This window comes from Girardinichthys multiradiatus, chromosome 24 (genome assembly GCF_021462225.1).
Source record: "Girardinichthys multiradiatus isolate DD_20200921_A chromosome 24, DD_fGirMul_XY1, whole genome shotgun sequence".
Lineage (NCBI taxonomy): Eukaryota > Metazoa > Chordata > Actinopteri > Cyprinodontiformes > Goodeidae > Girardinichthys > Girardinichthys multiradiatus.
This window is the reverse complement of record NC_061816.1, coordinates 15,488,814-15,513,486: the sequence shown is the minus strand read 5'-3', so window position 1 is coordinate 15,513,486 and position 24,673 is coordinate 15,488,814. Positions and strand designations below refer to the sequence as shown.

The window sequence follows — 24,673 nt, the reverse complement described above, 5'->3', positions numbered from 1 at the left end:
CCACAGCTTTAATATACATACGCCTTCATCACGGGACACACTTATTATCCTGACGTCTACCCTAAGAGGGTAGCCGAGTTCCACGTTTAATAATAATTAGTGGATGACGTTTAAATTCCGTCCGCATTCTTTAATCCGTTCCGAGAAGCGGACAAGTCAACCCTGACTATAAGACTGAGTTCAGCACCACAACCGGTGCGGACAGCTCCTACTCTGTGAGGAGACGTGTGAGGGGCGTCTCCCAGAGGATACCCAATGTCCTTCAGTATTTATCCTGTACTCACTCCAATGTTCACCCTTATGCTTAACTTGAATAATAAAAATATGAAACTTTAGTAATATTACATATACACTATGACATTGATGGAATTGACAGAGCTGTCAATTTTTCATTGGCCAAATTCTCTTCATTGATGAATGATGTCATCCCACCTCTTCTTTCAGGAATGCTGTTGACGGAAACAAGAAGTTGTTCGCCATCTATGACACCAGGTAAGGAAAGCCCCAGCCCTATTCCTCAATCCTCTGTTTGGACTCTGAGTCCACACGGACACGCACCATTCAAATTACACGCAATTTCTATCATCTCCTAACTTCCTCTCAAATCAAGCAAAAGGACACAGTGCGAGCTTTGAGGCCACATAAATACCAGGCTGTCATGGGCGATTAATGGGTGGCTCAGTCCGACATGGGTTAAAATATTGATTTAAAAACAGCCTGCCTTATCTGAATAATGTTCCGCTCGCGCCATTTTTATTGGAAACACGGGGGAAAGGGAATTGGCGCTGGTGTGGAGCACACTGTAAAAAATGTCCATTTAGAGAGTGGATCACCGCTACATGAAAAAAAAACTAGTAACAAAGGTTTTCATTAAATATTTCTACTAATAATTCAACAAACACACGAAATGTTTAACAATATTAATTACAGTTTAATGATAAAAAATAAATAAACTGGAAAGAATAATGACATAAAAAACACACATTTTTAAGAACATAACACAAAACATAATACAGACCTTAATTCTAAAGGAATAAAACGAAGGATTGGAATTTAATAATTCTAACCCAACATGGCTGCCTTGTTTATTACGCGGTATCCCATTTAACTGGGAAGATGGAAGTTAAATCTTGAAATTATGTAACCTACAACTTAGTTGTGTCCCAGTTGCAAGTTGGAAAACGAGTGGGATTTGCTGACAAATGTGCTGAGTGACTGACAGGCTAACTGATATTAGCAGAACAAGATACTACAAAACAAATACACTGCAGCAGCACTTTCCCTATGTAGAGATTGTTTAGTACTGATTTAATGAGATACAAAATTTTAGAAGTACAAATGAAGACCTGACTACTTGAAATATTGCTACCTTTTAAGCACATGGCAGCTATATTGGATTTTTTGATTTGGGCCAGTGAAGAACTTGCGGCAATCCAATTCGAAAAGCCGACATTAGGGCAGGCTGGGGTTAATTTGGGCTTGGCTCCTCTGGACTAGCTGTTAGCTTCTGACAACAGTCATTTACATAGGCACTGAAAGGTTGCCCCACTTTTTAACTGTTCATATGCACTATTTTAAACACTTGGTAAAACAAAAAGGGTGATATAGTGACAGATTAGTTATAAACTATTTGTAAGTACTGTGCTAATACAGTAACTGGCTTGCTAATAGCTGCTAACTGTGCTAAAATGGCATCTTCCAGTTTCCTGTTTGTCCTAAAGGGATATTTCAAAGTTTTTGTAAAGACTGGACTGCATTGAATGGGATAGGGTCTTTAAAAAAAAAAAAAGCTAAAATCTTATCTCATTAATAGTCATTAACTAAAAAGGTTTAGGTTTTCTTTAAATAAAATTAGCTACAAATGTAATAATCTCTTATTTTCTAGTGATGAATGTGCTGTTATGGTTCACAAATCACCAAAAATAGTTCCAGAATGTGAGAATTTAGCTTTAGTTGAAATGTCTTAATTACAACAATTTGACAATTTTTGTTAACATAACTTTTATTCTTAGACTTCATTGGAGAAAAATGTCTAGTATGAGACATTTTTTGCAGTGTGTTAAGTGTTGGGCTTCGTCTCTCGTTTGAACAAGCCTAGTGCCACCACCACTACCAGCAGCGGCAGGAGCAGCAGCATCCCTCATCATCAATATGCGCTGCAGCTCCTCAATTTGACAGCCTCTCGCACATTTAGACACGGGCAAATAAAAAAAAAATGTATATATATAGATAATATATATTTAATACCCTAGCGAAGCCCAACATTCCCGCCGGGGGAGGCGATGTCAACCCATATTCCACATCTGACTCCGTCCGCAGCAGACTTTTTCTGCGCCTCAGTCGACTTTCTCCTGGTGTATTATTATTTTCTTTTTTTTTTGCGAGGGGGGAGCTATCCATGGATTTGCGTGAGAAAAGACTGTTGATTGCGGCGTAGGAGGTGTGTCTGCAAACAATAGGGGATAAAGAATATCACTAATTATAGCAGGTAACAATCAAATCAAATTAAAGCGGAAAAGGAAAATGTTTGCGCTACCAAAGGTTCGTCAATTTCGCGTCTTGTCCGCGCTGGTTGTTGGAGCGATTGTGTGCTGCGCAAAAAGGTGAGTGCTTTTTGGCTTTTTTTGTTTTTGCACCCAACAAGTCAAGATTATTGCTCAGGTTAATTGGCACAGCAGCCATTGGGTGGTGCTTCCTCTCATTCCCCCGCTGTCATTTCAGCGTCAACGAACCGGGCAACATGTCCATCGTGAAGGAGACGGTGGATAAACTACTGAAAGGGTACGACATCCGACTGAGACCGGACTTTGGAGGTATTCGGCCCCTCATTATTAATCATTGTCGCTCTGCTGTGGTGCCATGCACAGTGTGGTCGTCAGGTACATAACACCGTTTAACCTCTTCCAGGGCCCCCAGTTGCTGTCGGCATGAGCATAGACGTGGCCAGCATAGACATGGTGTCAGAAGTTAACATGGTGAGTGGATTTCCATGTGGTTTGTAGCCCAGCTATGGGGGTCCAGTACTGCCACACTTCAATAAATAAATAAATAAATACTCAACATATTACAAATGTATTACTTATCAATTTAATTTGGTAGAAACTACGTGAGGATGTTATTAGGACTAATATGTTTGGATGTTTGGATGAGCTTAAAGGTCGCTACTACAGACATTGTGACCAAGTCAACATGGTGAGTGTATTTCCATGTGTTTATTTAAACTTTGGGTGTCCAATACTGCCAAAATTATCGACCAGTTAAAATTCAAGCAGTTACATTTATTTGAACTGCAGCAATATGCTGTTGAAAATATCTCGAAACAACGTGCATGAGTTTAGACCTGGCGAGGAAGGAGATTGTGTCAGAAGTACACATAGTCAGTGCCCCATGAGCATTTTTTTTACTTTGCAAATGCGTCTAAGCAATGATTAAGTGTTATATGCATATCTTGGTGAAAATGTTGTTTGGTGTGATTTTAGAGATTTATTAGAAGATTAAATGTAGACATGTTTTAGCCAAGCTCAGGAAAAAAGTTGAGGATACACTGCTGTTAAACTGAAGACCTGTAAGTCACTAATGCAGCATGTTTACTTGATGGGCGACAGATTCACACACTTTCAAAGACACAGACATTACATAAGCCTAGGACTTTTGTTGTGTATTGGTCATGGTTTTACTGTCATTGTTAGAGAATTAATGACTTTTCTTTTACGCATACAAATTCAACTGCAGTTCTCATCTGCCTCTAAGATATTCTGCCAGTGCTGCGTCATCTCTGTTATCAGCAACTAGGTCACAGAGGTGCTGCCGCTATATACAAGTGTTGTAGTTATGCTTGTTAAACAACGCCAGTTTTCTTCTTTTATAGAAACAAACTGAGCTTCGTCTGTGGTGTTACAGAGAAAGTCTCTTTTTGTCAGGGCACGGCCTGTATAACTCGTGTTTTTTTCCATCTAGCAGTACAGTACAAATATATTTCTCAGTTTTTTGCTTTGTGTTTTGCAAACTAAAACACATTGTTATTCACAAACATGTTATTACTGCAATATCACATCTTAAAATTATAAAAATTATTTCATATTGAATTGATTGAAGCTCTTTAAATTTCTGTTCAGACTTTTTGCAATCTTTGCAATTTTCCCTTTTAATTTAAACCCCTTTTATGTAAGGCCTTTTTATTTTGTTTATACCTAGATTAAATATATAGGGGTACAAATCTGTGCTATATACAGATTAAACATTGACTTATGTCTAAATGAGCCTCAACTTTAAAATCAGTTCTGTTGCCCTGTTTGAAAGTGTATATATTTGGGTCTGTGTTTGTTTCCTTTTTTTCTGTACCTACTTGTTGCTATTTCATCACTTTTTTTACTTGCATTACATACCTGTAAACAAAACTGTTAATTTCCATATAGTGTAACCCTGAAGTAGGAGTTAATTTTTCAGAAATTTACTTTGAAATTGTTGACTGTCAAAGCAGATAATAAAAGTCCCCCTGGTGATATGAATTTATGCAAGGTCGGTCAGAAAGACAGTAACATTTTGTACTCAAAAAAGTCAGGTCCAGAACTGCAAAGGCACAAAATGACAAAGAGGAGAAATCACTTGCACCCCCACTGATGATAGCCAGACAAGCAGTGTGGTGGGTCTGGTTGCCTTAGGGTGTCAGGGCAGATTTGTCAGTGCTATTGTTTCTTTGTTGTGTGCTGCAGTACATTTTTAATTGATTTGTGGGCTAACATTAATCAATGTACTTGGTCCAAAGCGGACTTGATTATGTATATTAACCAGTCAGATGTTGGGATCAATTGCTCCATGGTGCACTTCAGTGAGGAAACACTGAAATATTTGTTTATGATTTTACCAGAAATTGGCTTAAAATATTTATTTATGAATTTCACAGTAAATCGTTTTATAATAATAATAGCTGTTATTCAATAAATAAATATATATTAATAAATCAAATTAAATTCTAATATAAATATTCTCTTCTAAGTACTAATACATTTGACATAATTATTCATTAGATCATGTACAATTAATTATTTAATACTTAGTTATTTAATACATTGTGGCATTTTTGTTACACCATACTGTGCATGCGGTCCTGCTTCCTCCATTACTTGCTCCATTCCTTTTTCCCCCCATCACATAAAATGGTCATGTGAGCTTTTGGTCTCGTTATCTCTAACGTTGGCTGGTGAGAGAGAAGCAGCAGCAGCAGAGCTTCCAACAATCCTCAGACAGAAGGCTCACTTTGGAGACAAGATTAAAGCTGGAGCCCTGCTCTCACAATCGATACACTCCAAGAGCTCTCCATTCAGATCTTTTTATGCAGAAGAATTCACAGCTCTGCTTGTTAACCTCGGCTGTTACCGTAACACTGTTCTCCCTGGAGGCCCCTCCATGCAGACGGCTATCATAGGACTTGTTAATTCATGAGCTAAATGCTCCCCTTTTTACCCCACCCCCCCGCTTCTTACCATGACGACACGTACACCCGCTTGCAAGAAAAGTAACTTCAGGCTGTTGTATCTTAAAATATCAGCTGATGATGACCCAAATCGCAGTTGGAAATGATCTGCCAGTAGCTATGTTTTCGTGTTCTTTGCAAGAACAAACATAAAATAAGAGAGAGGTTTTAAGGCTCCAGCGCTGAGCTGAATTATAGACATTGCCTTTTTTAACTACAAGTCTCTGGTCCCACATCAGCACCTCTGCTCTGACAGCTTTCACGGGCTGCTGCCTGCACAGGTGCTGCTATCATGACTTTCATTAGAGCTGATGGCTGCCAAACCATTGAGTTTTTCCCAAAACAAAGCGCTGCAGTCAAAGACAGTTGGTTGTAGGCAAGGATTGGTTGCTGATATTAAAATATATCAAGGTTGTAAAGAGTTACAGTTTAAAAGTTGTTAGAAAATGTCTTTTTATTGCTATTCCTACAATTTAAATCACATCAATGAGTTGCCAGAGAACATGAAGTTGAAGAAGCACTACCTTGCCCACACCTTTTGCTGAACACTGTTATGCAGCTAGCTTTAAACATTCGTAAACCTTTCATTTGCTTACAGTAAAGATAAAATTCAGCGGTTTGGAAATGTGGAAGCCTAAGTGGTAATCAGCCCATGTCTAAAAAAATAATTATAGCTAATAATACAGGCTATGATACAGCATATATTGTATAAAGTAACTATAACATGTCACACATTTTCAATCTTTGTGTAAATACTGTGATACCGTAAAGGCGTGGTATTTTTTACTAAAGCTTATTATACCACAATAAGCCAATTCCAGCCAAGCCTTGAAGGTCTGTTCGGTCATCTCCCCCTTGCTATGTGGACACGTCATCCGGTCAAATATCCTAACAGCTTACATCATATGAGGATGAAAGTCCTGCTCTGATGTATCTATTTTCCTTCCCTGTAAAGCACTAGAAAGCAATCCTTTGGAATGGAGGAGATGTGTTTCTGTGTGTGGGCAGGTGCTGATCAATACTAAAGACTCAGTGATTAGCTCACCAGGTGACTCCTGGCTTTAACTATTGATTTGTACAGCTTGTGCTGGTTTTCTGTGCATGCATTCCTCATAGAAACTCTACAAATGTACACAAATGCTTTCTATTAATGAAAACTTGTTATTATTTGCTAAAATAGGAAGTCTGAGAGATTTTGTGGATTTGCAGATTGGTACTGAGCCACAATCTTGAGAGCAGAAGGCAAAAATGTCAAAAATTACTTTAATCATAAATTTAGTTAAGGTCAGTCGTTTCATACCTGCTTTGACATACAATCATTTTGAGTCATTTTCTATGATCTACTCATATTTCCAAGTTAGATTGGTATGATAAACGGTTATAGTCACTTATATTTCATAAGTCAGCTGGGCTATATGGGGAATAGAACTGAAATCTATGAAAATGTACAATTATGTTATATTTTTGTTAAAATTAATGATCTCCACAATTCATCAAAAATACCAAGCTATGAAGAGAAATATACTGATATGGTAAATACATGAGTGTAATAGTTTGTTTATGGGTACAAAATCGAAGTAGTAGTAAAATAGTAATGCTTGGGCATGACACCTACTGTGATCTAATAACTGGTTACACTATTTGCAGCAACAACTGCCATCAAATATTTGTGATAACTGAGAATAAGTCATTTACATCACCGTGGAAGAATTTTTACCCTCTCTTCTTTGCAGAATTGCTTTCATTCAGCCACATTTGAAGGTCTTTGAGCTTAAACAGCCTGGTTAAGGTCATACCACATCATCACAATTAGATTTAAGTCTGTAATTTGACTTGGCCATTTCAAAACCTTGATTCTTTTTTTTAACTATTCAGAGGTGGACTTGCTGGACTGGTGGAGTGGATCATTGCTCTATTTGCCATTTGCAGTTTTTATTCTGTTGTGCGACTGATTAAAAGTAGCCCTAAAGACTACAGAGTTGTATGTAATTCAGAATCATATAAGATGTCAAAAATCACCCAAAACTGAGCCATTCCCTACATCTATTGTAATATAGCGAAAATAAACATTTAAGCAAATGCCTATTATTTTGCAGTAAGTTTAGACACAACATAAAATAATATGGGATCTACAATAATAATGTAAAAGTCACATTTGCAATACTTTAGCATAGCTGCAGTAAAAAAAAAAAAAAGGGCTTTGTCACAGGTTCATATGGTCTCTGGTTAAGCAGTTGTTAAAAATAAGAGTAATGGCTGCTCAGTTTAATTTTAAATGCGCCTCCCGGTGACCCTTTGACACCCATCAGGCAGATGTAGGTCTTGCTGAAGACTAAACATGCTCAGCCTCCCACAGCATGAAGTCTTCAATGTTCACTTTGTAAGTAAAAATTAACAATCATTCTGATAACTACTAATTACATCATTCTGATAGCTATTAATTAAATCTATGGCCAATTGTGTATTAACCTCTCACAATAAATTTTAAGTAACTCCAAACGGATTTCAGCAGACTTATAGCATGGTATTATATTTTGCCATTACTCTAGAGGTTCAACTGAACTTGTTTTAAAACATTAAAATCAGTAAATTTCAAAATTAGGGGTTTTTAAAGTAGGTTTTGGAAAGACTTGACATATATAGTTCTGTTTTTGTTTCTAAAATATTTTTAAGAACAGGTTGTGTATACACACATATATATTTATATATATATATATATATATATATATATATATATATATATATATATATATACAGGGGTTGGACAATGAAACTGAAACACCTGGTTTTAGACCACAATAATTTATTAGTATGGTGTAGGGCCTCCTTTTGTGGCCAATACAGCATCAATTTGTCTTGGGAATGACATATACAAGTCCTGCACAGTGGTCAGAGGGATTTTAAGCCATTCTTCTTGCAGGATAGTGGCCAGGTCACTGCGTGATACTGGTGGAGGAAAACGTTTCCTGACTCGCTCCTCCAAAACACCCCAAAGTGGCTCAATAATATTTAGATCTGGTGACTGTGCAGGCCATGGGAGATGTTCAACTTCACTTTCATGTTCATCAAACCAATCTTTCACCAGTCTTGCTGTGTGTATTGGTGCATTGTCATCCTGATACACGGCACCGCCTTCAGGATACAATGTTTGAACCATTGGATGCACATGGTCCTCAAGAATGGTTTGGTAGTCCTTGGCAGTGACGCGCCCATCTAGCACAAGTATTGGGCCAAGGGAATGCCATGATATGGCAGCCCAAACCATCACTGATCCACCCCCATGCTTTACTCTGGGCATGCAACAGTCTGGGTGGTACGCTTCTTTGGGGCTTCTCCACACCATAACTCTCCCAGATGTGGGAAAAACAGTAAAGGTGGACTCATCAGAGAACAATACATGTTTCACATTGTCCACAGCCCAAGATTTGCGCTCCTTGCACCATTGAAACCAACGTTTGGCATTGGCATGAGTGACCAAAGGTTTGGTTATAGCAGCCTGGCCGTGTATATTGACCCTGTGGAGCTCCTGACGGACAGTTCTGGTGGAAACAGGAGAGTTAAGGTGCACATTTAATTCTGCCGTGATTTGGGCAGCTGTGGTTTTATGTTTTTTGGATACAATCCGGGTTAGCACCCGAACATCCCTTTCAGACAGCTTCTTCTTACATCCACAGTTAATCCTGTTGGATGTGGTTCGTCCTTCTTAGTGGTATGCTGACATTACCCTGGATACCGTGGCTCTTGATACATCACAAAGACTTGCTGTCTTGGTCACAGATGCACCAGCAAGACGTGCACCAACAATTTGTCCTCTTTGGAACTCTGGTATGTCACCCATAATGTTGTGTGCATTTCAATATTTTGAGCAAAACTGTGCTCTTACCCTGCTAATTGAACCATCACACTCTGCTCTTACTGGCGCATTGTGCAATCAATGAAGACTGGCTACCAGGCTGGTCCAATTTAGCCATGAAACCTCCCACACGAAAATGACAGGTGTTTCAGTTTCATTGTCCAACCCCTGTATGTGTGTGTGTGTGTGTGTGTGTATTTCATTTATTTATTTATTCAATTATGTATTCACTTAAAGAGTTATTCTTTTTGTTCAACGGGTTAGCTGGGCCTTAAAAAGAGTGTAGTGGGATTTGACAGTATGGGAGTTCTGTTAACGGGAACTAGCGGGCCAAGCAGGCTACTCTCCACCGAGCAGATGAAGGCGACTGATAAACCAGGGAATCAGAGAGATGAGATCACACCTAAACTGCTAATTAATTAGGTCCATGTCTCATTGCCACCAATTCACAGAGGGACTGCACATGTGCAGTTGTGCATCTGTGCTAGTTAAATGCACAATTTGTGGCTGTTATCCAGTGTTGAAGCTGAAATAAGACGGATCAAGCTGTTTGTTGTTTTCAGCGTTGGAAATTCGGTGGATGGTACTCATCCAATGCCAGAGCTGTCTGTCGTTCTATCATAGGGATGCTTGCTCCAAACAGAAATAACAGTCAATGCTTTTGTGTGAACCTTTGATCAATGCTAAATAGCAGATTAATGCCGCTCTTTGCTTTTCCTCTTGGAAAAAAAATACTTCTGACACGTTTTCCAGAACTCTGCTTATAAATATCTTAACATGTTCGATTCTTGTAAATACAAACGAGTTTTTACCTGAAGCTGAACTAGTAGCCAGTCCGAGTTTTTCGAAGATCAAAGTGGGTTTTTAGCATCTGGACACCTTATATCAGATATGACAGTTTCAAGTAAACACTAGTTAAGATTTCTTTTGTAATATCTTACTTTTTTCATTAAATGTTATCTAAATATGCTTAATGTTCTGTTCTTAAACAATGAAAATATAAATTAAAATGACTTTTTTTCACTAACTGAACTCAAAAACAAAATAACAAACCTCATCTGAAATCTTACCAAGAGTGGAAACCGAAAGTTGAGTGGAAGGAAAAACTGCAGTTCATACCTTATATAGATTTATTACACAAGGAGTAGTATGTTTCGAGTTAATTTTGATGAATATGATTTACAGTTGATGAAAACCCCAAATTTTGTTAGAAAATTAGGAGTATTACAAGACCAATAAATAACATACTTTTTATCCATGTTATTGGCCTACTGACAAGTATGTCAGTATACTGTACAGTATTTTAACACATGCATGCAAAAGGTTGCGCCTCCTTTTGCATGAATTGCTGCATCAGTGTGGCATGGCATGGAGGCGATCAGGCTGTGAATCTGATGAGGTGTTAATAAAGCCCACGTTGTTAGATCTGGGACCTTGATTTCTAAATAAAATACAGTATTTACTGTCATCTGAAAAGAGGGCATTGGAGCACACTTTTTCCTTCCACTAAACGCTATGTTGTTGCTTAGATACAACACTCTGTGAACAGACAGTTTGTTTTGCAATGACCTTTTGTTTCTCACACTTCTTGTAGAGGGTGTCAATGTTGTCTGCTGGACAACAAGTCAGTAGTATGCACCATGATTGTTGATAGGCTACAACCTGGCCAAATGTTAATTTAAATCAGTAACCCAATTTAGTAAGTGAAACACATTATATAGATTATTTACATTTAGACTGGTGGTTTCAAGCCTTTTGTTCCGTTAATTATGATTATTTTCCACTTATAGCTAATGGAAACATGACATTTAGAATTAGAACATTACATCAGCCCAAATGAACCTTTTTCAATACAGAGGTGTTGGCTAATGAGAGCTAGGTTTAATACCTGCTTAAGGGTCATTACTTTAAAAAGGTTCTTTTAATCTAACAAACAAGCCTCATCAGAGCGGGTGCTCTAATTTGTTGAATCAACTGAGTCGACTGACCCAAACAGGGACCAGAATAACAATCAATGAAAATGGGGTCCACCACAAAGGATGTAATATAGAATGAACAATAAATATACATTTTATTTATTTTCATCATTAATTACAATACTTAACTACTTAAACGGAAATACACTGCTAAAAAATAAAGGGACATTTCACTCATTTTTACATAAAAAGAGTTTTAGTACTCGAGAGTCCCTCATGATGACTACAGAATCGAGGCACGTGACGGTACGGCGGAGCCGGGGTCCCACCCTGGAGTCAGGCCTGGGGTCGGGACTCGTCGGAGAGCGCCTGGTGGCTGGGTTGCTCCGCGGGACCCGGCCGGGCGAAGCCCGAACGAGAGACGCAAGACCATCCCCCAGTTGGCCCACCACCTGCAGGGGGAACCGTGAGGGACCGGTGCGGCGGACGAAGGTGGAGACCTCGGCGGCCCGATCCCCGGATGCTTAGGCTGGCTCTAGGGACGTGGAATGTCACCTCGCTGGGGGGGAAGGAGCCTGAGCTTGTGCGGGAGGTCGAGAGATATCGACTAGAAATAGTCGGGCTTGCCTCCATGCACAGTGTGGGCTCTGGAACCCATCTCCTTGAGAGGGGCTGGACTCTCTTCTACTCTGGAGTGGCCCGCGGGGAGAGGCAGCGGGCTGGTGTGGGTTTGCTTGTTGCCCCCCAGCTCAGCCGTCTCGTGTTGGGGTTTACCCCAGTGGATGAGAGGGTTGCATCTCTGCGCCTTCGGGTTGGGGAGAGGTCTCTGACTATCATTTCGGCCTACGGGCCGAGTGGTAGTTCGGAGTACCCAGCCTTCTTGGCGTCCCTGTTGGGGGTGCTGGATAGTGCCCCTCCTGGGGACTCCATTATTCTGCTGGGGGACTTCAACGCCCACGTGGGAAACGACAGTGACACCTGGAGAGGCGTGATTGGGAGGAATGACCTCCCCCATCTCAATCCAAGCGGTGTTTTGTTATTGAACTTCTGTGCTAGTCACGGATTGTCCATAATGAACACCATTTTCAAACATAAGGGTGTCCATCAGTGCACTTGGCACCAGGATACCCTAGGCAGGAGGTCAACGATTGACTTTGTTGTCGTATCATCAGACCTTCGGCCGCATGTTTTGGACACTCGGGTGAAGAGAGGGGCTGAGCTGTCCACTGATCACCACCTGGTGGTGAGTTGGATCCGCTGGAGGAGGAGAAAGCCGGACAGACTTGGCAGGCCCAAGCGCATAGTGAGGGTCTGCTGGGAACGTCTGGCAGAGCCCTCGCCCAGGGATGTATTCAACTCTCACCTCCGGGAGAGCTTTGACCAGATTCCGAGGGATGTTGGAGACATAGAGTCTGAATGGACCATGTTCCCCACATCTATTGTCGATGCTGCTGACCGTAGCTGCGGCCGTAAGGTCTGCGGTGCCTGTCGCGACGGAAATCCCTGAACCCGGTAGCTTTCTCTTCGCCACAACGGACAGGCACAGTGCCCCCATTACTGTGGCAGCCGCACCGATCCGTCTGTTGATATCCCGCTCCATTCTTCCCTCACTCGTGAACAAGACCCCGAGATACTTAAACTCCTCCACTTGAGGCAGGAACTCCCCTCCAACCTGAAGAGGACAAGCCACCCTTTTCCGGTCGAGAACCATGGCCTCGGACTTGGAGGAGCTGATCTTCATCCCAGCCACTTCACACTCGGCTGCGAACCGCCCCAGTGCATGCTTTAGGTCTTGGCTAGAGGGGACCAGCAGGACCACGTCATCTGCAAAAAGAAGAGACAAAATCCTCTGGTCCCCAAACCAGACCCCCTCCGGCCCTTGGCTGCGCCTGGAAATCCTGTCCATAAAAGTTATGAACAGGACCAGTGACAAAGGGCAGCCCTGCCGGAGTCCAACATGCACCGGGAACTGGTCCGACTTTGTGCTTGCAATGCGAACCAAACTCCTGCTCCGCTTGTACAGAGACCAGATGGCCACTAGTAAAGGGTCACCGATTCCATACTCCTGGAGCACCCCCACAGGGCATCACAAGGGACACATTGGAATGCTTTCTCCAGGTCCACAAAACACATGTGGACTGGTTGGGCAAACTCCCATGAACCCTCGAGTACCCTGTAGACGGTATAGATCTGGTCCAGTGTTTCACGGCCGGGACGAAAACCACACTGCGGAACTTTTTAACCACCTCGGTGACTTCAGCCTGGGTGATGAAAGAGTCCAACCCCCAGTCCCCAGCCTCTGTTTCCACCAGGGAATGCGTGATGGCAAGATTGAGGAGATCCTCAAAGTACTCCTTCCACCACCCGTTAATGTCCCCAGTTGAGGTTAGCAGCTCCCCACCTCCATTGTAAACAGTGTTGGCGAAGCACTGCTTCCCAATCCTGAGGCACCGGACGGTTTGCCAGAATCGCTTCGGGGCCAACCGGCAGTCCTTCTCCATGGCCTCACCGAACTCTTCCCAGGCCCGAGTTTTTGCCTCTGCCACCACCCGGGCCACGGCACGCTTGGCCCCACGGTACCCGTCAGCCGCCTCAGGAGTCCCACAAGCCAACCACAGCCGATAGCACTCCTTCTTCAGCTTGACAGCATCCCTTACTGCCGTTGTCCACCACTGGGTTCGGGGATTGCCGCCGCGACAGGCACCGCAGACCTTACGGCCGCAGCTACGGGTGGCAGCATCGACAATAGATGCGGAGAACATGGTCCACTCCTACTCTATGTCTCCAACATCCCTCAGAATTTGGTCAAAGCTCTCCCGGAGATGAGAGTTGAATACATCCCTGGCCAAGGGGTCCGTGACGTTCCCAGCAGACCCTCACTATGCGCTTGGGGCTGCCAAGTATGTCTGGCTTTCTCCTCCCCAAGTGGTGATCAGTGGACAGCTCAGCCCCTCTCTTCACCCGAGTGTCCAAAACCGTAGGTCTGATGATACGACAACAAAGTCGATCATTGACCTCCTGCCTAGGGTGTCCTGGTGCCAAGTGCACTGATGGACACCCTTATGCTTGAACATTTTGTTCATTATGGACAATCCGCGACTAGCACAGAAGTCCAATAACAAAACACCGCTCGGATTCAGATCGGGGAGGCCATTCCTCCCGATCACGCCTCTTCAGGTGTCACTGTCATTTCCCACGTGGGCGTTGAAGTCCCCCAGCAGAATAATTGAGTCCCCGGGAGGGGCACTATCCAGCACCCCCGACAGGGACGCCAAGAAGGCCAGGTAATCCGCACTACCATTCGGCCCGTAGGCTGAAATGATAGACAGAGACCTCTCCCCAACCCGAAGGCGCAGGGATGCGACCCTCTCATCCACTGGGGTAATCCCCAACACTAGATGGCTAAGCTGGGGGGCGACAAGCAAACCCACCTCAGCCCGCCGCCTCTCCCCGTGGGCCACTCCAGAGTAGAAGAGAGTCCAGCCCCTCTCGAGGAGATGGGTTCCAGAGCCCACGCTGTGCGTGGAGGCGAGCCCGACTATTTCTAGTCGATATCTCAAGCTCAGGCTCCTTCCCCCCAGCGAGATGACATTCCACGTCCCTAGAGCCAGCCTAAGCATCCGGGGATCGGGCTGCTGAGGTCTCCACCTTCGTCCGCCGCCCAATCCTCTTTGCACCGGTCCCTCACGGTTCCCCCTGCAGGTGGTGGGCCCACTGGGGGATGGTCTTGCGTCTCTCGCTCGGGTTTGGCCCAGCCGGGTCCCGCGAGGAGCAACCCAGCCACCAGGCGCTCTCCGATGAGTCCCGACCCCAGGCCTGGCTCCAGGGCAGGACCCTGGCTCCGCCGTACCGAGCGACGTCACGTGCCTCGATTTCGTAGTCGTCAAATTGAAACCTAGCATATGGCAATCTGATGGAAAAAAGACAAAGGCTAGAAGAGTTGGAGTTTATTTGAAACAGAAAATTACAGGGAGGTGGGAGCTGTGAGTACGACGTGAGAAAGGAGCCAGGCAAAGAGAGGCAGCTGATCAAAACACCTCTGAATACTTGGAAGAGGGCATGTGGCTCATCCACATCAAAAAAAATCCACCTGGCAGGGCAGGTCAACGTAGTCAGCCTTGGTGCACAAACAGATGCTAAAATGTCTGAGAAAGGCTTATTAATTACCTCTGAGGTTTGCTTGTGGTGTTCTGCGGGCCTTTCTTGATGAGAAACACATACTAGGACAAGATCAGAGCGAGAAAAAATGTATTGTGTGTCTGTGTGTGTACTATGGCAGTGCGTAGGAAAAGATTGCACACTTACAAAGAAGTCACTTGAAAATGTGTCAGTTGTTAGCCCCAGTTTTAATCTGGAGCTAACAATTGCAATTAAAAAAACAACAAGCTATAATTGACTGATTAAAATCAGTCAATTATAGTTTTATCCTTTAACCTAACCCTTTATTCTTTAACTTTTATTCTTGAACTTAACTTTTAGGTGAGGTTTGGAGATAAAAATTAAATAAGAACTCTCTCTGTCTCCGTTTCAAACACCGTTATTAAGGAAATGTGGGTTAAGAATAAGGGCACTGTGTGTAGGTGTGTGTTCACTACCACCGTGCTTCACCTGCTCCAGGTGTGAATCTTTTTTGCAACTAGAGCTACCCCTAAAGCACTAATAACCATTTAACTGTTCCTCATGTTGTCACAATTCTGCTTTACCTTGTGTTGGTCTTTCACATAAAATCCCAATAAAGTACACTTAACTTTGTGGATGTTGACAAAATTCGAAGGGTTCGATAATAATCTTCGAAGGCCATTTCCTCAACCAATATTTAGACTTTATGGAAGTTATGTAAGGAGATTTAGTGTCAGGAAATGAAGTTTCAGCATGACAAAGGTAGAGCGAGCCACACGCACAAACAGAAATGGTCATAGCATGCACAGTGAATGTAGTCACAGTAACAGGCTGAACAAGCCAGTCATCTGTACACCCACGGCAGTGTGTGGGTGTCGAAATAAAGAAAAGAGGGCTGTCATTTTGGAGAGGTGAAAAGATCTCTATCTTTCCATCTCCAAATGTTGCAGCTCCTTGCTTACTTTTTTTGCATCTTGCACCAGTGCCACAAAAAACCTGCTTCTTATGTAAATATCTGCTTCCAGTTTTCAGATTCCTTCTGAAAGATGTCAAAGAGATTGTATCTGGAGTTATGGTTAGGTCTTAAATACCTGATGTAAGGCTGACTCAGGATAAAGTACATCTTGGATTCAGATGTTGTCAAAGCGATAACTATGTTATCCTAATTATCTTGTATAGCTCTCCCAGCTATGCAGCAAGAGCATATCTTTTCTCTACATCCTCATAGTGCAGCTTAATATACCCCATGTCTTTTATCCTGCATCCGGCTTCCTGCCTGATGGAATGTAATTGGCCTCAGGAGAAAGCATGCTGTGGGTTGAAGTGATGATCACTAAGATTTAGAGTGAGCAAGGAGAGCTCTTCTTGGCTTATGGTGCCAGCCAAATGACAGGACACATGATTTGAGGTGGGTTCTTCTGACACTACAATCCCCTTGTGATTAAAGCTAAACTCAGTTGCATACACCTTTAACACATGGCAAGCTTGGGAAATGTACAATTCATAGGAGCCAACCTAATTTCCTTCATTCAACTCACGAGGTCCACAGACAGAAAGATTCCACCTACTGTAATGGATGAATAGTTGCAATCAAAAAAAGGGACACTATGTTCTAGCTTTTATTAAGGTTGCCCTAACAATGGATGAAGACTCTGCTACCTACGACCTACATGACCTAAACAACCTACACAATCTTTTAGAACACGGCTGAAGAGCTGCAAGTTAGATTCCAGTGTGCATGATATCTTGACCTTGTTATATCTTTAGTAATCACAAAAAAGCTTTTCTCTGCGATTGCAGATTAATAGACAAGTAGGAACAGCTTGAATTTAGTTACGTATCCTGTGGACCATAGGAGCTGTTCATAGGTGAGAAAATTGTCTCTTGCTCTTCTATTTTCTATTTATGAGGTAATACTTTATCAAAGTATTAGACAGTGAAAAAATTATCACATCCATTTCGAAGGCAGATACAGTCATTTAGCAGGAAAGAGCCATTTCAATTGCATCCCTGTGTATGCCCTCAATAAGAGATAATGTTTTTACTATTTTATAACTGTGGAAGGAGGGGTGTAGGACATCACTGAGGGATTCCCCCGCACTGCGGTGCTATACCACTGTAGGGCCATCCCGAGGGGAGAGAGAGCTCTGAAACTACATTAAAATGACTAAAACAGCTTTACTGGACCAGGGTTCATATAGAGTACAGAGTATATACAGAATGTTTTTCTTCTGTCACTTGGATTCTTCTTTCTTTTTCAATTTATTGACAGGCAGCATGTGACAAACAGAATATTTCCTTGACGCTTTTGCTTGTGTTGCTACATAACATTTGCAGTACTGTGGAGAGGGGGAGATTAAATTGAATATGGGTCAGTTCGCAGCCAAAACTCTGCTTATCTGAACTCTCCACACACCCTGAATAGAAATGATTGTCCCTTCCGGTTAATTAAATAATTAAGGCGTGCTGGAAATCATTTCCACTGGTCACCGTCTTTATTATAGCTGAAAAACATATGCTAATGCACAAAGAACAGCAGTAAAGCAGAGTGTAGTGGGAATTGGATGAGGTGTCCATAATTTATAATGTGTGGTTCTAGTTCATAGAAACCCAGAGCTCACTTCCTTTAAAATCATCTGGCTCCTGGACAGGTATTGCAAAGCTGTGCTTGCTTCATCAGAAATTCATTTTGATTGTCTTCATGCAGCATTAATGAGGACTTCTTGGCCGCATGTTTACACAGGCTATACTGTCGGTTTAAATCATTTATGATCCTACGAGGCGTTTGCAGAGCTGCCCACCTGCTGACACGCTGAGTGGAGATAGCACCCTCAGGCGTAATGCCGCTGGAGGAGAGAAGGAGGTAGAGCCATAAGGGAAGGGAGAAATAAGGGAAGTGGATGGGATGTGAGAGTCAAAGCAAGGCAGTGTGAAAGGCATTGGTCACTCAGAGGGGATGATGGAGGGTATAAAGTTACAGTGGTAACAGAAAGAAAGAGCAAAGGTAAGGCAATAGGATGGATTCAGACAGCAAATTTAACAGGCGAGTTCAATAGAACTCAAACATTTGTTATTATTGATGGAAAGGTTTTAGTTTGTTGCAATCCATTTATAAGCTGTGTCTTTCTATTGCAAGACAATCACAGAAACCAAGCACACATTTTTCCCATGGCTGAATATGGGTAGAAACACATACCTATTCTCAGTGACTATTTTCATTTAGAATACGAGCTTTTATTGATGATTTCAGTAGAGCTGGGGTTTTTGTTGTTTTGCTCAACATCACTGACCAGATCAATTATTGTTTAGGTAGAGATCATACTTCTGCTTGGCAAATAAATTACTAATAGGTGATGTAGACTAGTAAAAATGTCACAGCTGATATGGCAGACTTATACAATGGCTTGCCTCAAACAACGCAACTTCACATAGAAACTAGGGCATGACAAGTTCTTGTTAATTTATCATTGACTGTAGCTGCTACAGGTAAGGGAACTGTTACCTGCAAATAACTACTCCTTTAAGGACAAAGGCAGCAAATGTTGTACATGGTGGTTATTTTGCATTCCTCTTACAATATCTGAGTAAAATTTAGCATTCCAGTCATTGTTTAGAAGAGCAAAGGGAACTTTGTTGGGCACATTAAAATGTTTATTAGAGAGGCTAACACATATAAAGAAGTCCCTAAACAGACAGATCCATCAACTAAAATTATCTTAAATGAGGACAAATAACAGACGCTTAGCAGTTTGATAAAAATCACATTAAAAGTAGCCTTTTTAGATTAGTTCAGTGTAGTCCAAATTCCCAAGTGCCAGGCCTTTTGAATTTAAATGAAAGGCATCATTGGTTTAATAAGCTCTCAGGTACTGTTCAACCTTGTGAATCATTGTTCCTCTGCTAGAAATGTTCAGTTGATGGGGAGATACATTTTTTGAAAAATGTCTATGAAAATCTTCACAAAAGCTGCAGGTAGATGAGTCAGCCCTCCCATACGAAGTACAGTGGCACTTTACCACCAGTAAAGTACTGACCAGTGTTTTCCCAGGGGGAGGGTAGAGAGACTGTCAGAGAATTTGACTGCAGTTAGGAAACCAGTTTACCTCTAATTTATATGAAATATTAGAGCTGAGGTAAAGGCAGACAGCATAGTATAATGTGATTTAGAGTATTATTGGGTTATTCCTGCCATATTTGAGGTGAAGCTGTGGTGATTCAAAGGTCGTGGGTGATACGTATGTGCAAGAGCTGCCGAGCTCAAGCACTGACAGCCTGGCTTACCTTGGCTAAATAGCAACAGTTACAGGCTGACATAGATAAGCCATAAAGGATGTTTGTATGTTTACAGTTATTGGAGTTCTAATTTATCAGTATAACGGGCAAAAAAGTCCCTTATAAAGGACAATATGTGTGGCTTGGATGATGATGATCTTTCCAGTGGGACAACTGAAACACGGGTAATAAATACAGTCTTGTATCTTACCCTTTCTGGAGAAGCGATGAAACCAGCGATGCACCAAAATCTTCCTTGATTGGTTCTAGCTGGTAAAACAAAAAATCCCCTGTTCATTAAATGCATCAGATTTAAAAAATCTCTCTTCTTTAGTTCTGTAAACACATCAACGAACAGCATCTTGGTCTTTTAGGTTGGTTGATTTGATGCATAAATGGGGGTCATCTTGACATCTCTATATTTTCTATTGGACATCATTTTCAATAAAAATGAGATTCCTAATTTAACAAGGTAGTTGGCATTGGAGTATTTTACCCAGTTTGCAAAAATGGTAGAAAAAAAGAAAGCAGGAAATATACAAGGATATACGTACCATATGTTGGTGGAAGTTAAGTTGTTGCTCAGCTATACGAAAAAAGAGAGCCAAACAAACTGACATTAATTTGGTAAGGCTGAATGAAATGCTGACGTGACGTGACGCTCGCTACGCGAATATTACAGACAGTAGAACTAATGTTGTCATTGCATATGTTCCTATCAGCCAATCCGTGTCTGCTGTTTTTGCTTGGACCTCACTTTACCCTAAAAACAGATTGTTTTCTTTTCTGGCTTGCTGATCAGGACGTAAAGAAACCCAGATCTTTTGTTCCCCTTGTCTCATGTTTTTATTTTACCAAACAGTACCTACATACAAAAAAACAAAAGAAAATCTATGTATTTGATACTTGAGCACAGGAGTAAGGTTTGTTACTTAAAAAATTTTACTATATTTATTTTTGAAAAATAATGTAAGAAGAATGTCATAGGTTCAAGAGAACTATTTACGCTGTTTTTAGTGGTGAAAATATAACACTCTACAGTCAGAAATGTGGGATTTTGACTGAGAAAAATGACTGTGTTTTCTTTTCTTAAGTTTTATTCAATAAAAAGCAGTATGAACCATCTTGCGAATGAAATCTGCTATACAAATGAACTTGCCTTGCCTTGTCTAGCCACTAAAAACGTTTATAGCAATAAATGACAAGGTTTTGGTCTTTTGGAGGTAATAAAATATTGTCAAACGTGTGTTGCATTAAATGATAAATGGAATATAAATTACATGAATGAGTTTGGATGTGTTTCTATTTTTAAAATTAAATCAGTTGCCCGAAATCGAAATTGTCAGGTCAGACCTCCTAAACACCAAAAATTGGTATCAGCCTGATCGGTACAACTTTTGTTCAAAGAATTAAACAAATTGTATTTACTAAAAAAACAACGACAGTTTTACTTATTGTTCTTATAAAAAGCCTGGGTATGGTAAACTTATTTTGTAAGTTATATAGTTAGAAAATGTGAAGGGAAACCAAACTAAATAAATGACCAAATCACTGGCATTTTTTTTTTTAATTCAAATGTGTCCTAAACATTGATCCAACAACTGCAGATCAACATATAAAAACAGGTTAGTTCTAATAGAGGGCTTTAATATGCTTTCTACTGAATGCAGGAGCCTGTTGTTCAAACAAGGCATAAAATGATGATTTGTAATGGAAGATAATGGCAGTACACAAAAGTAATTGCCACATTAATTTCTGACATTTCTTCCCACTTGCTCTCTAAAGACTACAATCGGAGACTGATTGGGGGTTGCAGGCTACCAAACATGCCAAGGTTCTATTACTGTACAACCATGGCTTGGTGCCAATAAGCTTTCTTTGTCATGCTGTTTCCAATCTGTGTCCTGTGCTGACTAAGATCTACATTTCCTCATATCTGCAAGCTAAATAAAATATTTCCTGATTATGAAGTAAAAAAATAAGAGATTTAAAAAATAAGACTCAGGCATTAGTATAAATATGCATGAGTTTATCTTGGAATTATTTTTCCCCCTCATGAAAATGCAAAACCTGTTGTGCATTAGAAACAGTGTTTATGACTGCACAAAGAGACAAATAACTACTCTTATGTAACAGCTTGGTCACACATGAACCTTTTGGAAAGCAACACTCATTGCAGAGGACACTTTTAATCTTGTTCTGGTTTCCTTTGGCACCACAGGGACATGTGTGCCTTTACCAGCACCAGCTTGGTGCAGGCAGGTTTGTTTTTAACACCACAGCGGGTATGATGAGGATCATTGCAATGCCCAGAGAATAAAGCGGAAAAAAACAGAGGTGCAAACAGAGAGAAATAGATATGGTGGAAGAGTTAGCTTGAGTAACAGGATTATGTGGTATGAAATGAAGGGGGGGAGGGCCTGTGTTCTTTGGTGCAGCTTCTGCTCTGGTCAAAAATCACTTGAATTAATGCAAAACACAAGCATTCACTTTAACTGTAGGATTATGGGTATTCTGTGATGGGACTGAGTTATGTTTTGGTTTTTGTTATTTTTGAGTGCAAAACCTTGTTTGTTTGATACACAGAAAATAACAGTGATATAACAGTATTGCATTGATGCAGTGAACTATTACAAAAAAGGAATATGTAATTACTGCTAAAAGTGTAACACTGTTTTCTATGCAGCCATGTATTAAATACATGCATTACGCAGATCTAAATATGAAATGCGGCGTATTTTCTGGAACATAAAATCCTGTCATGCCTTTGAGGTGTGTGTAGCTTTGAACATGCTCGAGCTCTGAATAATACATAGGTATTGGGATTAAAGGTGTGGAATTCACAGCATTCTGCTGCATTAGGATGGGGCATATAACTAATGTTATGAAGTTACTATCTCCGTTTTTTTTGTTGTTGTTTAATTTCCTAATACTTAAGAATCAGCTAATTGAGAAAGAAATTTCAGTGCTCTATGGATGCCCTACAGTGGTCAGATATTTATTACCAAAATCAAAGTAGGCCAAAATGCTAGTTCCATTGTCATTTTCAAGCTTTGGCCATACTGAGCTGAGTGAATCTTCATTAGCACATATAGCACAGCTACCAAGCTTAAAATCTGCTGCAGCATGGCTCATTGTAGTACTCATGTGTAGTAGGGCAATGCTAGAGCCTTATTTCCTATTGCGTTGAAATGGAAGGAAGTTATGCAATAGTGTGAAAGTTATATCATTGTTTTATTTAAAAAAATATGAAATGTGAAACACCTGCTGAAAATAGAAATTTTTAAATGTGCTAATTCAACCGAATATTGTCCTGCTTTTTGGTTCTGCTCTGTCTCTAGTATTTATGGCTAAAAAAAAGCTAATATAATATTTCATCGGCCTGTAGTCTGCTGCTTACCACACCTGATGCAATGGCCTCTTAACATGCCAACTGTAACTTTTAAAACTCTGCTGTTACTCTAGATCGGTAACCGGCCTATGCTTAGTTCGCTTAAGTGTGCGCAGAATAATTCTGCACAATAATTCTTAGAGTGAACATAGAGAAAGAAATTACATGCTGTTGCGTAAAGAAGATAGATAATATAAGGCTATTTAGTTTGTTTAACAAAAGAAAAAATTGAGGGATAACCTTAAAGGACTTCTGTTGTGATCTAGCGCTAAAATTAACTTGACCTTCAAGGGGGGCCGTGATGCAATTGTGGCCAGGAGTGGGTATTCTGTAATATAATCTGAGAATTGAAAATCCTGATTTTCCAAACAATGACTAATTGCAGCCCCCTTTGCACAAGGTCACTGTGACTTTATCTATTGTAGCAATTTATACATTTCATTTACAGCTACTAAATCTAACCACATACTCTGATCTAGTAACTATGTGGTCACCAAATGTTGTTACTGGCTGTAATTCTTCCTGACTAGTGTAATTTATTTAAATGTAAAATGAGTAAAATAAATAAATTTAAAAGGTTGCAAAATTCAACAACTAATCCTTCCTAGTTATTTTGTTTCAAGAATAAATAGAAACATTTAAGGATGCTTGCATTTTACAATAGACGCTTATTGTAATTACATTTATGGAACAAAATACCTGCAGGAAGGATAGCGTAGGAATGAGGTAGAGACAAGAAGCCATCTGTCTTGTTTCTAAGTAAGGAGCAAATAAATACAGTTTGGCATTTTGTAAAAATGCGTTAAAAAAGTATTTTCAGAATAATTCACTGTGATCCAAATGGCCAGAGTGCCAGTCCATTTAAATTAAAATGAAAGGCGTCATTGGTTTAACGAGTTTTCAGGTATATTACAATTCAACCTTGTGAATCAATGTTCTTGTACTCAGTTAATGTCATCTGAATATTGGAACATGCAGACTTTTGGTGACAAAATAAAGACTATGAATCAAAATACAAGTTTTTATTAACATGTTTGACCGATTCTTCTTGTTTTTCCATAGGACTACACGCTGACCATGTATTTCCAGCAGTACTGGAGGGACAAGCGTCTAGCCTACATAGGAATCCCACTAAACTTGACTCTGGACAACAGGGTTGCAGATCAGCTGTGGGTACCCGACACTTACTTCCTCAATGACAAGAAGTCTTTTGTTCACGGAGTCACGGTCAAAAATCGCATGATTCGCCTGCACCCAGATGGGACTGTCCTTTATGGGCTCAGGTATGCTCTCTATATCTCATTAGCTTCTCAGTCTATATCCTCTTTAGATCATCTTTGTCTCAGAGAGAGGTCTTAATGAAAAGTGGACCATCTTTGCACATGTAACTGTTCCTGTGATATATTTTAATACGCCACCCACACACCCAAAAACATCCTTCTCTGACAAAAAGGCTTTTACCTATTTCCTGTCTGCCTGCTTTCAAAGGAAAATTGAGAAAATAAAGACCACTGGTCTTGCAATACTAATCTTTAAAAAAAAACACTAAAGTGATATTAACAATCTTTGTTTAAACTAATCATCATTTTAATGGCATACCATCATGAATGCAGGGATGTTGCGGCCTTAGGTCAGTACACCCCAATTGT

The 24,673-nt window shown here is 40.8% G+C and overlaps 1 protein-coding gene across 4 annotated transcripts in view; it reads left to right on the top strand.

Moving 5' to 3' along the window:
• The window catches only part of LOC124861343 (gamma-aminobutyric acid receptor subunit beta-3-like), a 95,380-nt gene that overhangs the window by 31,960 nt on the left and 38,747 nt on the right, over positions 1-24,673 (top strand). For 2 of the 4 annotated variants that reach the window (XM_047354969.1, XM_047354970.1), the window contains exons 2-5: positions 445-492; positions 2,722-2,813; positions 2,908-2,975; positions 24,087-24,307. In XM_047354969.1, the coding sequence (XP_047210925.1) occupies positions 445-492; positions 2,722-2,813; positions 2,908-2,975; positions 24,087-24,307 (429 nt within the window). Of the gene's footprint in view, positions 1-444; positions 493-2,085; positions 2,604-2,721; positions 2,814-2,907; positions 2,976-24,086; positions 24,308-24,673 lie in introns of those variants that run through there. The other 2 variants (XM_047354971.1, XM_047354972.1) reach the window with 2 other exon arrangements.